Source organism: Maylandia zebra, linkage group LG9 (assembly GCF_041146795.1).
Source record: "Maylandia zebra isolate NMK-2024a linkage group LG9, Mzebra_GT3a, whole genome shotgun sequence".
Classification (NCBI taxonomy): Eukaryota; Metazoa; Chordata; class Actinopteri; order Cichliformes; family Cichlidae; genus Maylandia; species Maylandia zebra.
In genome coordinates, this window is record NC_135175.1 from 19,312,907 (window position 1) to 19,328,479 (window position 15,573).

Consider the following 15,573-nt stretch of genomic DNA (forward strand, 5'->3'; position numbering starts at 1 on the left):
ATCATTTCCTGTAACCCACAAAGAGGTACCAGGTGACACGTGGGCAAAAGATGAGCCGTGATGATCTAAAAAGGAAAGCAGCCCGCATAAAAATCCAGCATTTTGCAAAGCGGCGAGTGACTGCAGAGTCTGTTCGATTTCATCAGACAATTTGCGAGATGTCTGCAAATTTGAACGCCTGTATATAATTTACTGCAGGTGGATTTTTCTTTCCCGTTGGTGACATTTTCATTGTAATCTGTCAAATTTAGGTTACGTTCTAAATAAAATTTGTAACTTCAGTGTCTAACCCTTTGCTTACTTTTTAGTGTTGGCTCTCTGAAAAAGAAACACAAAACGATCTGTCAAACCACCATATGAAACAGCCAAGATAAGAAATGTGCCGTACATCTGTTTGTGAACCAAAATGACAGATGCAAAGAATGAGGTGTTTGCTTCTATCTGAAACCTCAGCTTGAAAGCGTAAGTCAAAGAAGAGTGTGTTAACCACCACCCGCAAAGCCACTAATGATCTGAAGAGGCGCTTTCTGGCTTTTAGCACAGCATGCACAGAAACAATGTTAAAAAGTAGAGTAAGGGGCTCGTGTTTTTCATCTGAACGAAACTGCAGAAAGTGTGAAAACACTGTTTTTGTTCATCTCTCACTGTGGGGTAATTTTCGCTCTTCATTATAAAGAAGGCATTTGTTTATGGACGGCTAGTTTAAGGTCCCAACACAGCATTTCAACCAGGTTGAGGACTTTGACTCGGCCTTTGCAACATGTTGATTTGTTACTTTTTCCACCATTGTGTTGTAGATTTGCTGCTGTAGTTGGGATCATTGTCCTGTTGCATGACCTAGTTTGTCCAACTGTCAGACAGATGGCTTCACATTTGACTCTACACTCTTTGGTATACAGAAGAGTTCATAGTTGACTCAAAACGAGCCTAAATCATTAGCCCTCCACTGCGTCTGACAGTTGGTATGAGGTGTGCTGATATGCTGGTCTCATCTGTCCACAGTCCTTCGGCTTGTTTAGATCCAAGCTTGCAGTGCTGCCATGCTCCTTTTAAACAGGAGAGGCTTTCTTCTGGCATCCCTTCTACAGGGAGTGCAGAATTATTAGGCAAGTTGTATTTTTGAGGAATAATGTTATTATTGAACAACAACCATGTTCTCAATGAACCCAAAAAACTCATTAATATCAAAGCTGAATGTTTTTGGAAGTAGTTTTTAGTTTGTTTTTAGTTTTAGCTATTTTAGGGGGATATCTGTGTGTGCAGGTGACTATTACTGTGCATAATTATTAGGCAACTTAACAAAAAACAAATATATACCCATTTCAATTATTTATTTTTACCAGTGAAACCAATATAACATCTCCACATTCACAAATATACATTTCTGACATTCAAAAACAAAACAAAAACAAATCAGCGACCAATATAGCCACCTTTCTTTACAAGGACACTCAAAAGCCTGCCATCCATGGATTCTGTCAGTGTTTTGATCTGTTCACCATCAACATTGCGTGCAGCAGCAACCACAGCCTCCCAGACACTGTTCAGAGAGGTGTACTGTTTTCCCTCCTTGTAAATCTCACATTTGATGATGGACCACAGGTTCTCAATGGGGTTCAGATCAGGTGAACAAGGTGGCCATGTCAGTTTTTCTTCTTTTATACCCGTTCTTGCCAGCCACGCTGTGGAGTACTTGGACGCGTGTGATGGAGCATTGTCCTGCATGAAAATCATGTTTTTCTTGAAGGATGCAGACTTCTTCCTGTACCACTGCTTGAAGAAGGTGTCTTCCAGAAACTGGCAGTAGGACTGGGAGTTGAGCTTGACTCCATCCTCAACCCGAAAAGGCCCCACAAGCTCATCTTTGATGATACCAGCCCAAACCAGTACTCCACCTCCACCTTGCTGGCGTCTGAGTAGGACTGGAGCTCTCTGCCCTTTACCAATCCAGCCACGGGCCCATCCATCTGGCCCATCAAGACTCACTCTCATGTCATCAGTCCATAAAACCTTAGAAAAACCAGTCTTGAGATATTTCTTGGCCCAGTCTTGACGTTTCAGCTTGTGTGTCTTGTTCAGTGGTGGTCGTCTTTCAGCCTTTCTTACCTTGGCCATGTCTCTGAGTATTGCACACCTTGTGCTTTTGGGCACTCCAGTGATGTTGCAGCTCTGAAATATGGCCAAACTGGTGGCAAGTGGCATCTTGGCAGCTGCACGCTTGACTTTTCTCAGTTCATGGGCAGTTATTTTGCGCCTTGGTTTTTCCACACGCTTCTTGCGACCCTGTTGACTATTTTGAATGAAATGCTTGATTGTTCGATGATCACGCTTCAGAAGCTTTGCAATTTTGAGACTGCTGCATCCCTCTGCAAGATATCTCACTATTTTTGACTTTTCTGAGCCTGTCAAGTCCTTCTTTTGACCCATTTTGCCAAAGGAAAGGACGTTGCCTAATAATTATGCACACCTGATATAGGGTGTTGATGTCATTAGACCACACCCCTTCTCATTACAGAGATGCACATCACCTAATATGCTTAATTGGTAGTAGGCTTTCGAGCCTATACAGCTTGGAGTAAGACAGCATGCATGAAGAGGATGATGTAGACAAAATACTCATTTGCCTAATCATTCTGCACTCCCTGTAAACAAGCCACACATCCGTCTTGTTGGAATGAACTTTAACATTTAATGTATAAACTGAGGTCTGTAGAGTCTGAGAGGTAGCTCTTGGGTGCAGTGTCAGTGAGCGCTGCACAGCCTGACCTCGTGGTGAATTTGCTGGGACATGCAGTCTTGTTGTGAATCATCTTTCTCGCTGCAGAATCATGGACTTTAAATTGTCTGGAAATATAACCCTAAGAAAATGACTGACGTCTTTTGTCCTTAGCTAAATAGTAAAACATCAGCTTTCATAGAGGTTCGCAGTTCCCGATGATCACTGTTACTGAACCTCATAATTCTTGTGGAAGCAGTAAGCTTGTACTTTTTTTTTTTTTCTTTTTTTTTTTTCCGCACGCTGCTTCTGAATTTGGCTCAGCCATTATCGAATGAATAACAACACATATGCCAGGGTAACATGCAGTGCCTTCTGATTCATCTGAGGTTGCATTTACCCGAATTTAAGACCTGTTATGTACCACCTGATTTTTTTTAATCCCTCCTACGTAAAACCTTAGAACTGAAAGAGGGGGTGCTTTCTTTTTCACATGACTGTACTCCTCTTGTGTGTTATTGCAAAACTTTCCCCATTACAATATTGTTTTCCTCTAAAGCTTAACTAAAGCGTAAAGAATAAAAAGTACAGGATTCTCATGTACCTAATGAGAATCCTGATGGCATAAAGGGCAAAAAAAATCTGATACATGGCAGAACATTGAATTTATTACCTTTTTTTTTAATCATCAAAAACATTACATATGTACATTTAGTGAAAACTGTAGGCCTACACTCATGTATTAAAAGTGCTATTATAATCTATGAGAACAAAACATGGCAGACACAAACACAATCATATAGTAATGATAACAACTTTTCATGACACTTCTACAAACAAGTGAATAGCTACAGTGAACGAAAATAAAACGGCAAATGACAAACACAATCAACTAGAAGTTTCTCCAGTCCTCTCAGTACAGCTGCCAGTGCAATGGAACTACTATACTGGAGCTAAGACTCAACTCAGTTATACAACAGCTTAGTTAAATGTGGCCAGCAACTGTATCAGTGGACTCTGTGATGCAGGCTAACAATCATCTGTGGCTTAAATTAATAAAATTAATTACATGATTGCGGTTTTTCTTTTTTTAATATAATATTTTGCACAAAATAAAGTGACGACAGCGAAACACAAAATAAGCGCTTGTACTTTAGAAACTGTTCAAATGTAAAACCAAGACAAAAGAGCATCAGTGCCAAAAAACAAACAACAAAAACACAACCCACCTTTAAAAATGATTACATTTGACACTGAGAGACTCCCATGTTGCCTAAAACTGATTGTCATTGGAAACTTTTGTGATTAACCCACAAAATGCTGTAATTTCAGTATTGGAGAATGAACAAGAAAAAAAAAAGTCATAATTTTGATGTATGAAAAACACCACCACAAATATTTAGAGATGAATTCGGGTCTAGTGATTGCCACCCACGGCTAACAGGTTATACTCGGTATTGATGCTGTTACATGGCATTTCACAGCCGGGAAAAAAGGAAATGTGGCAAAGCGGTTTTGAAGATTCCAAGTAAACTTTCCGGTCAGCAATGGTAAACTCAAAACCCAAAGACGTTGCTTTGGTTAGATCTCACAATCCACGGTCTGTGTGTCGGAAGGCACTTCTTACTCAAGGAGGACGATGCAGAAACCATAATCACAGCAGTGTTTCCGTCATGCTACAGAGAGGAATGGAAGCGGATGGAAAAAGGGGGCTGCAGGGAACTAGCAGGGGTAGTTAGTTGTTAGGCTGCTGGGTTTGAAACTGCGTGGGCGTTTTTTTGTTTTTGTCTTCTTTAAAAGAGTAGATCTGTTTCCAAAGCCATCAGCCAATCACAAAGCCTGGAAACAAAAAACATTAGCCTCACTGTTTCAAACTTGTTACATTGTTTCATTTCCTCTGTACCAAAAAAAAAAAACCCATGAAAAAAGAAATAATGTGCTGATACACAAAATCAGTTTCCTTCATAGAGCTAAGAGTGGGTTTACTTGTTTCAGTTCAGTTTTTATTGTCGGAGAATGTTTCACTGTAGTTTAGGGTACATTTGTTTCGGTTTGACCTTTAGTCTTTTTAATTACCAGTGTGTGTCGGGAATATGTGAAAGGCAAGATTTAAGAAAAATCGATATAGGTATAACAAAACCCCATTTTTTGAAGGCAGCTGTTCACCATCATGTAGCCATTCAAAGTCTCAATAAACATATCCATCAAAGCTTTTACTGAACTAACAAATAGTAAAACTATGAGTTCACAAAACCATTTCAGCTACTTTTAATTCTTTTCAAAAGTCTAGTTTTTATCATTATTTTAGCTAACTTTGTTTGAAGTTGAGACAACGTGATACCAACATTTTTAAGCAAAACAGACTTTTATAAGCTTTGGACAAATATACTGAAGTTGGAAGATTGATTTCTGAGCTTGTGAAATGGGAGTGCCAGGCAGTAGAGTAACTTTATAACAAAGTATATGTTCTCAAAGAAATGCACTGATTTTAATCTATTTTCCCCAAAATTAAACTGTGTTATTAAGTTGAATGAAAAGTAGTTATGATGTTTAATTGCCACAGAGCACATCCTGGACCCAAAATGCCAATATCACCTCTGCTCTGCGTAGCTTACTCCCTCAGGTCGCTCTCTTTACACCTTTTTGCAAATGAACCAGTCCTCAGAGGAACTGGACGACGACGTGCTTGGTGGCTATTAAAATCAAATTGCTCTGGTGAAAAGGTAAGGTTGGCAGTTTTAAAGCAGATGCTGTGCGAAGGTTACATTGGATCATTTCTGACATGACGGTCCATTACTACATCCTTCAAGCACATATCTGAATGACTATTTCCCTTTGCCAGTTGTATTCATTCAGGACTTTAGCTGATCCATCACTGGCGTCAGCATCGAGCGTCTTTCGTGTAAGGCATTGATCAGTTTCACATTCTTGAGAAGAAAAAAAAAAAAAAGGTCAAAGCAGCGAGTGTGGGAGTATTTTGAGTCAAAACTGGTGGAATTTCTCATGAATTGGTTGCTGAGGCTGCACATCAATGGAGCGAGCCTGATGGCATTTCAGGAGTTTTGTAATAAAAGTTGACACTGGTTTACAGCGGGCTGTGGTGTGTTAGTAGCTTTTAGGTTTTGTAAGGTATGATGTAGTGCTTTAAAACAGGGATGGGGAGAATCATGCTGGCTTTAAAAGGATAATGACAACATAAAACACTTGAAAACGACAGTTAAAGGATTTTTTTTTCTTCCTTTTGGTACAATCTTTGAAGCTACTTCGGCTGTCGCACGTCGCACAAAAAAATAGGTACAATCCTCCTCGAGATCATTTTTTCGCATACCGATCGCTCTACAGTTGACACTACTGTCTGTAAGTTATCACCATAAAATGATATATTACACATGTCGCTATACATATTTCTACATCCTCTCTAAAGCAGTGGGTAAAGTGTTCAGTCCAGTGTCGATGGAGCAATTCTCTGTCATTGAAGGGGTCTCAGGCTGCAACTAGATTCACAGCCACTAGAGGGCGACGGCGCCTCTCGCTGGTGCTGGCTCTCCTCCTGTTCAGGCTCATCAGACAGAAAGCTGGGGAAGGTCTGTGCTCTCGGGATGAAAGTCATCATCAGGCCCGTTCCTTTGAGAGGGAGAAAGAAAAGCTTCAAGTGAGCACTTTTTTTTCCCTCTCTATTTCCTCTTTTTTGTTAAGAGGAGTAAAATTAGCCGATCTGCTTCATTTATCTGGAACTCCACTGCAACACAGTATTGTTTCTTAAACTATATAGTCATAGTGCAACTGTTGCTTAGCTACTGTCCATGGAAATATCTTTATGGAGATTAAAGAACGACGCTTCTCAATTTTGCTAAAACAATCTTTTAAAGCCCTTTGATGAAGTTGAAGGTCCTTTTCAGATATACAAAATCTATAAACCCTAACAGGTATAATAGTAACAGATGTGACATAAAAGCAACCTTTCATCTCAGATAAACAACTTCATTCGGCCCTCTCATCCTCCTCGACTGCTGTCGTCTCTCTCTGTCCCCTGCCATCTCCCTCTCCACCTTAATTTAAATTAACTGGCCCAATTTGTTGTGCAGTTTGTGTTGGTAAAATGCACTGAAAGTGAGTAATGGATACTTGTGGGTGGAGTGCTGTTCTTGTGCAACCGCGGGGCCATTAATAATATATTAGAATGCGGTTTGGAGACGTGCACACGGAGGTAGGTTGGGGATAAAGTGGCTGGCAAGCTGCTGATCATGCACCAAACAAGGAGGAAGTGGCCAATGATCAATATTGCAGGAGGTGCGAAACCTAACACAACGCTGTAATCAACTCTAACCTACAGCATACACGGGGCCAGCTAACATAGCCAGCTGGGAGAAGTTGCTGCTGTCAATATTTTTCAGGCATTTCAGATTCACCTATGCAGGCTAATTGAAATTTGATTAACAAATTAAAATTTGATTGTTCTTTTAATATTCCCAAGGGGCATGGATAAAGTCGTGATTCTTACAACTGTTATTGGTGCTGAAATGCTTCTTAGCAGATATGACTTTAAGCTGTGCAAACCATTTGTTATACAGAGAACACACACATACCAGAACCCACGCGCACAGCCAGCAGCACCAGATATCATGGTACCCAAAGGGAACTGGGATCAGACACGCTGCCACTTCACCACAACGCGGAATATAAAACATGACCCAGTCAACCTGGCAATCAATGTCAATTGTGAGCGTACATCAGTACCACAGAGACAGAAGTCTTGTTTTAAAAAAATGGAGGCATGTAAAAAAGAAAAGATGCACAAGTTAAAGAAAGATACTGAGAAGGGAAAACACAGAAAAGGCATTTTTCCTGTGCGAGTTCAGGGAACAGCTTGCAGGAGGAAGCACAGAGGGGCCTGTGTGGGTGTGAGGATGAGACCAACACAGCATCAGCCATAACAGGTGAGTCATACATACACACCTCTGTCTGCTAGTCTTTCCTTTCCACCACTCCCTGAAATGAAGGAAAAGAATAGCATAAGGCTCTAGCTTAAGGATTTAAATGTAACAGTGTCCATGCTGTAGGAAAAGGGGGGAAAAAAACCCACTGCAAGTTTTAAAATGAGGGGGTGGAGGGGGGTGCACTTTGTCTTTCCTCAGCGTTGTACTTAATAGATTGCTGCAACGACTGGTGCGCAACCAGGCATATCCTTTTCACATCTTTGCCAAGACAATCCTTCTCCTCAACCAAGGCCAATTTAGACTGGGTGAGGGAAAAAAAAAGGTGGGGGGCGGCAGGGAGCCCAGAGCAGACAGAGAGGGCAAAGTGGATCTCATTATCTCCTCAGTGGTAAACAGTGGTGTTTGTTGTGCGGTGCCAGACCCCTGACGAGAGCCACGCTTTCGTAAAGCAGACACTCTTACAAGATAAATAAATAAAATAATAATAATAAAAAGCACTGAGAGTGATGATGGTGTCAGCATCTCCTCTCTTCGTCTATCCCTGTGAGAAGCAGACAGTGATTTGTCAGTGCCTTTTCATTACCAGGGAAGGTCATGTCATTCTATCTGGCCTGGGGTGGCAGCTGCTGGGCCGGAGCAGACAGTACAGGCGGGGGAGGGCCCTCTCACACACTGACAGAATAGCAGAGCCGGATACAGAGGCCGTTTTTCACGTGTGTGTGGACACACGCATGCACCTTTCTCCACCTTCTTTCCTTAAAGTGCAACAACGCAGATGGCATCCTAGAAACAGCTGTAACCAGAGAAACCCGGGCTGAACGTACCACAAACATGCACGGCTGCGTCTCCTGGGCAGTAAAAAGCCGCTGGGGTAACGACAGGCTGTAAGTGATAAAATATCAATCTGATCCAGCCTAGAGACTAGGTCGCTAACTTAAGCTTTGATTCATATAATGTGCGGTGACGTCCACCAAGAAGAAAGAAACTAACTTTTACCTGCAATAAATTTTTCATGGGGTTCAGTTTTTGCATTTACTATACATCTACAATACTTCATGTTGCCTGTTGCAGATAAGACGGGGTTATCGTCTTGTCCCTTTGATACTTGCTACCTCTCGGAAAAAATCCCCTCGCATCGCACCCGGCCGATCAAACTGGGTACAGCTCTCTATTTCATTAGAATTGCTAATGCTACATCACTAAACTACAGAGCACAATAAAATGCAGGCGTGAGAGAGAGAAAGACGGCGTGCAGGCGAAACATGCGCGCGCACGCACACAAAAATGGGAACACGCCAAAACACAAGCATCCCCGTCCCTTTCCTTCCCAGTATTAGAGTTGGTAATTGAACCATTTCCGACAGGTGTGGCGCCTCGCTTTTTTTCAACTCGGAAACTTTAAAGTGCACTTCCTCTGCATCAGCAAACTCGGAGGACACGGCAGTTTCACCGAAACCCAAAAGAGTGAATAACATTAGAGTAAAGAGAGTAAACCAGCGGTATAAACCATAACCTGTCTCAGTATGACGTATCTTGTGAAGATGAAAACACCAATCTAAGGTCATATTTAAAAAAGCTGAATGCTTTGATGGGGCTGGATTTAGTTGAAAACGGATGAAAAGCTCTCTTTCCTTTTAAACAAGATGCATTTTAGCATTATCTTTGTCAGTTACAGCAAACAAGGCTTTTGGGATGTGTTTTTGAGACAATTCCAGCTCAGTAAAAAGCAGATGTTAAATATATTTGAATAAAAGAGTGACACTACTTTTACTGCCAAGTCCACACATTTACTGACACAAAGAAATAAACAAATAGGTGAATAAACCTCAGCGGGGGGGGGGGGGGGGGGGGGGACTGTGTTCCTTAATTATTCCACCGGACCCGCAGGGTATTTGAAAGCAGCCCGAGCATGACTCAGCAAATTGACTGTGCTGATTGGATATTCATCATGCACAGAGTGATACAGCCAGGAAGCAGACACAGCCAGCTGTATCATGGTCCAAGAATCTGACTTCCTACCTATATTAGGATCCAAATTATTATTCTGGGAGCTAATAGCATAATTATTAAAAAAAGAAAAACTCACAACCTGCAGCCATGTCTACTGAGGGTGTTTAAATCTGTCTGTGTACTGAAAGACAGACTGTTTTGAGCTTCTAAGATATTTTTAGGCACCGATTTCAACTTAGTCTGATTTTTAAAAATATTGTTAATTAACAGTGATAACTACATAATGAGTCAGCTGCAATCTGGGAACCCATTGGCTATTGTCTGATGACTCAGTCCCTTGGAACGAGTGCCAGCATTTCAGAGCTTCCGGTGTAGCCAGCAGATATCACGGCCAAGATATCTTGTCCATTGTTCATGAACGCAGATAATTCTTTAAAAAAAAAAAAAAGCAAGAAACCCCCCAAAGGTTTCAAGATGTTATTATGGAAAATTTAACTGTTGCTTTGCTCTTCTGCATTCAGGGAAACAACAGGGTTGGTTCCTTGCATGCAATCAGAGTCTGATTACATGTTATATATATGGATCATAAATCGTGTTCCGTATTTTGCATATTCATATTCAAACCTTTGTTTATAAAGACGCAACCAAGCTAAGCTGTGTGTTTAGCTGTTGAATAGATGGTTGAAAACAGATTACTCAAAGTAGTGGATGCCATGTCTGCTGCAGTGGCCTCTTTTAGTAAGAATTTTGTTAACAAATCAAAGACAGTTTTGTTCTGATCCCCCCATGAATGGATTTGGTGGCTCTGTAATCCTGTTGTGGGGCATTTTTCCAGCATGGTTTCTTCCAGGGGTCTCACATCTGGAGTTCTTGTGCCCATCTCCATTTCTCTGATACGACTATGGTACCGAAGAACAGAATTTCTAAAAACATTTTCCTTTAATTCATCATCACTTAAAATGGTTCTTTCCAATGGGGAAAAAAAATGTGGATTTTTCACACTGATTTTGTTTTTGTTACTAAAACGTGCGTTGCATTCTGGGTCTATCACTCAGTGCATTATTGTTTTAAATTTGCTGAACCTCAGTAACGCTGGATGTATACACATACATGTGTAGTACTGAGTCCATCTACTTATGGATTCCAAGTTCAAAAGGTCATGGAGGAAAACAGATGATTTATCAGTGGACAGACCTGTTTCCTTTACTGCTGCTGCTTATGCCTGAATTACACTCTATATATAGAGCCTATGATGTAGTCCACTGGTATCGCCGCTTTTATACCTGTCGTCGATAGCAACATGTGATTACATTTCTAGCTAGGTTTATATTTGGTCAAAGCGTGGGGTTTAAAGAGGGCATGCCTACGGCACAGATCTAACAAGGACATAAAAAAAACGATTACCAGCACGCTTTATCAGTAACTAGAATTTAAACTAAACTGAAACCAGCCTTTTTATCATCACTTTTTCTATTCGACTGCTATATGTTACAAAAGTACAGGCTAGTTTTAATTTGATTCACTGGGACAAAGAGTGCAGTGACTGGGTTTTTTTTTTTTTTTTTTAAGTGCTCAACATGTTAATAAATATTTTTTCCTGCACTTCAAAGTTTTTCCAGTTTTATTAGTAAAAAACTCTTTTTTTGGTAAAATGATTTCATAGATAACAAATGACAAATTAAAGTTCCAAATAATCATAAATATCCCACTGGATGTGGTAAAGATTTAAATTATTTATCCCTGAATTATGGTTTGCAGCTTCATTCAGATTTTGGGGGTCAACAGTCGCTCCAAAATGTGTCTTGAGAGTAAATATTTTCAAGAGAGAAGGGTCAGTGCATCAAATCATTATGAAGCTGCTAAGCTTGAACACATTTATACCCAGCTATGTAGAGAGTGGACAGCAGGTGTGATGAGCATAAAGATGTTATGGCTTCACAGTTATCAGATCTTAATCCAGCTGAACATTTACGGGCGATTCAGGAAAAATGATGTTCATTCCTCCAGCTGACTTCCAGAGACCTTCATGAGAGTCAGTGGGTCACCTAACAAATTACTTATACACTGTATGTTGATTTTTCCTTTAATTTGTTACCTGGCTGTAGCAATCAATTGTTAAAACCAGTTGAACAAATTTGGAACATGTCAATGAAAGGATGCTTTGACCTCCAGGGAGGTGCAGGCCTGCCAATAAGGAATCAATGCAATTAATGTGCGAGGCCGTCCTCATCCATGTCTTACAGCCATGTTAAGCGAATCGCCACCCCGCCCCGTCCGACATCCCAAACATCCCATGTCGCAACAGGACTTAAACTCCCGTCACTCCCCAGAACAACCTCGTTGTCCTCTTCGCCTGACGAGACCTCAAACGTCCTCAAACACACTGATGCATTCAATTTATTCATGGAAAGGGTGGAGAGATAATAGCACAGCAGAATGTGCACGAGCAGGAGAAGGTGGAGGGTTGTTCCAAACGTGGACCGACATGCAGAGAAAGTGTGGGAGGACCAGTGGATATGCCAAGGTGATGGATGAGAGAGAAGCTCCTCTGCTCACCAGAGTTTGGAGAGGAAGAGTTTAAAAGGAGACTTTACAGTGACTGAGCTTATAAATAATGACCCCAAGGTGGAAGCTTCTCCGTTTAGTGTATATGAGTAAAAACATGTTGATGTTTGGAATGGAAGACTTGCGTTTTGCTTTTAAGCTTATCGGCCACAATTAAATGATAATGAAAAAAAGAGAAAAAAAAACACCCCAGCCTTAGCTTTTCAAAAGAAAATTATGACGTCAGAGCGACTTCCATCTTAGCCTGGCTTTCTGTTTAGCTCTATCAGTGAAAGCCAAAAGGCCCATAATCCTCAGATAAGTCTACTAATCAACTAATACCACGGACAGAGCATAATCGCATCAGCTCACTAATCACCTTTCTGCCTCTGGTCTACATCTAGACATTAAACACACACACATACACACACTCTCTTACTCCTTCTGAAGTATACGTGTACATTAAGTTCACACAGAGGACAAACAGGGCTGAGCTTGGACGCATACGGACCACCTGCTGCATTATTAATGCACTCGGTTCGAGACGCTCTCGCTTACTCGCACACGTGCGCAAACACGAATGTGCTTTCTTTCACAAATCATTCTTGTCTTTTATACTGTAATTTAGATATGCTTGTGCGTCTCTGCTTTTAGTTATCAAAGAAAAAGACATCCTCAGAGAGCTCAGAACATCAGTCAAATTCTTAGGAGGGTGTGAACGGGGATGGAAATCAAGAACAGGTTCCAAATAGTCAAATCCACCGGAAACCTCCAAGCTCGCCGATTCCTTTTTAATCAATGCCGCCGTGTTTTTCCGACAGCTGCGCATCCCAAAACAGTCACGTCAAACTCGTGGCAATGGAGTGAGTCACAAAGCCTTTTTTTTCCTGCTGTGTTTCTAGACTGAGATAACACAACAGTTGGGTTGACACTGAAAACCTGCGTAGGCCTATTTTTTTTTTTTCTTTTCCAAGCACAGAATATTGAACAGGAATCAACTGAGAATGGGTGAATAATCAGATCCATATGTAGAATCAATCGAGTGTTCTCAATATTCAGGTGTGAGCCGCTCTCCTGGGCGTATGTGCACTGGGTTACATTTTAGCCTGTAGTAGATTTGCTTTAATGTTTGTACTGCATCGCCCAGCTTCTTCTTCTCCCGAGCCTCAGCTGGTCAGCCAACATGACATTATCCTGGAGGATACCTTCACAAACTCGAGAATTCATTTTCCGCACAATGACGGCGAGCCGTCCAATCCCCGAGGCGACAAAGAAGATCCAAATCGCGATGCCCCCCTTTCGCTTCAGTTCACCTTTTGATGTTTTCATGTTGGCATGCAGGGCCTTTTCATGCTATACATAGTGCAACGTGTTCTTCCCAAACAATTTAACCTTAGTTTAATTAGCACACAAAAGATTTTTCAGGTGCAGTACAGCATGAAGGAGCTTTGTGGCAACTTAAGGTGTGCAGTGATGTTCTTTTTTAAGCAACTTGCTCTGTTGCGTTCTGCCAAGGACACCGTGCAGTCTTTCCGCTTGATTTGCATACGGCAGATTCACAAAGTGGAACAGAGATGTTAACCTAAAGCCTTTTTTGGGCTTCTTTTTTTAAGTCTCTGAGCTTTTGAAGTTATCTATTTAGGCATCCACTTCTAGAGAGAAGCTAAAGAGCTAAATTATATCCATTTGTACTGACTTTGTTTGAGTGGAAGAAAGAAGATAACTTTGTAACATTCCCCAGCTTCATAAAAAAATTTGCTATTTAAGATCAAAAGTCTCTAATATCCCTGATTCACACCATATATCATGTTTCATTGATTTCACTCCTGAATCCAATTAGCTTTAGCTGATGCCATTATCCTAAGGGTGCACATTCTCTTTACAACCTAGTCTCATTTATGTATTAGATACGGACAAGAACAATAGCGCGCAGGCAATTCGTGATTATGCGATAAAAAATAATTTGTGTCATTAAGAAAACAGGAAGAGTCTCAGCTCCCAGCTCAGACTCAGGAGACAGAAACTCCTAGCTCGACTTGTAAGTTGTTGTTTAAGACAAAAGGACACGCTTTGAGATGAATATGGTTGTGAATTTCCTCTAGATATAAAAAAATAAATACATTTATTCATAGCTTAGATTATGATCTGACTACCTTAAGACAAATTTGAACCTAAATCTGGATATTTTCCATTATTGTTGGCTAATTTTTCTGTATGATTAAACTCAACAGGAGCCTAACATTTTACCAAAGATCTTAATAGCAAAGCGGAGAGAGCTCACCCGCTTGTGTTGAGTTTGTGACTATAAACATTGGTGCTTACACAGAGTGGAACTCATCTGCTTTCATTTTCTTGAACTCAAGCTTATCAGATGTGCATCAGATAAGGCTGAGTTTGCATGCCAGACATGAGATAAATGCAACTACCAGCCAATGCACGAGACACAAACAGTAATTTCTTTAAAAAGTACATATTTGTAAAAGTATATAGTGCTGAAATACACAGAGGTAAAAGCTAAAGCCATAACTGTCGTGTAATCCTCATTAGCAGTTTTTCAGTCTTGCCGGTGAGCCAAAACCCCAACCCGTGCATATGACAATTAGTGACTTCTTGTTTGTACCTTGGTAGCTGTACAGATCCCCCACGCTGGTCTGACGCGTGATGTGCTGCCAGTAGGCGCTGCGTGGCAGGGAGATGGACTTAGTTAGCGTCTCTCTGGAGTGGCTCTGGAACAGACAGAGAACGCATACAGTGTCTCTCACTTTTCTGTCACTCTCAGTCAGTCGCTCACAACAGGTGATATTGCTCTGCATAGTCAGTAAACAAACAGCATGGGTAATACAGCATATTAGAGACTGAATGGCATGTTTCTGCTATGAATGGCTGCGTGATGGGTGAGATGAACACTCGTTCGGGGTCCCCGTGTTGTTTTGCCAGGGAATGATGCGTTTTATATTTTTGCGTTCAACATGAAACCAAAGACTCCCGTCTAGAAAAAGCAGCTTGAAATACATTAAGTGTTGAAAAAAATATGGATTTACCCAGCAGTAAACATGCCATTTCCCCCATTCTGCTACATGAGCGGTCAGTTTTCTGTTGCTGAGCGTACATTTTATAGAGCTAAGGGTAGCTGCATTTGGAAAAGTTCCCAAATGGTGGGGTCCAGGAGCATGACCATATGGTCAAGGCTCATCAAACACTAGGCAGGCCTACATAAATAAAGAATACAGACGATAGCAGGGAGGATGGGAGGAAGGAAGAAACACACGGGATGATGTTGTGGTGGAAGGAGGAAACCGAGGCCAAGACGGCGGGGTGTCAGAGGGCTCCTGGTCCAAAGCGGCAATACAGTACCTAGAGAGAAATGTGTGTTGTGTGTGTGAAAATCATGACCTATTGCCTGCTTTCTGCAAAAAGCCTCAATGA

General features: G+C 41.2%; 1 protein-coding gene across 2 annotated transcripts in view; it reads right to left on the minus strand.

Moving 5' to 3' along the window:
* Positions 1-3,364: 3,364 nt before the first annotated feature.
* dok6 (docking protein 6) overlaps positions 3,365-15,573 on the minus strand; it is a 56,195-nt gene continuing 43,986 nt past the window's right edge. Inside the window, exons 8-10 of one of the 2 annotated variants that reach the window (XM_076888117.1) lie at positions 14,768-14,873; positions 7,673-7,705; positions 3,365-6,340 (exon numbers count right to left, since the gene is read on the minus strand). In XM_076888117.1, the coding sequence (XP_076744232.1) occupies positions 6,186-6,340; positions 7,673-7,705; positions 14,768-14,873 (294 nt within the window). In that variant the 3' untranslated portion in view covers positions 3,365-6,185. The remainder of the gene's footprint in view (positions 6,341-7,672; positions 7,706-14,767; positions 14,874-15,573) is intronic. The other variant, XM_014414161.4, reaches the window with a different exon arrangement.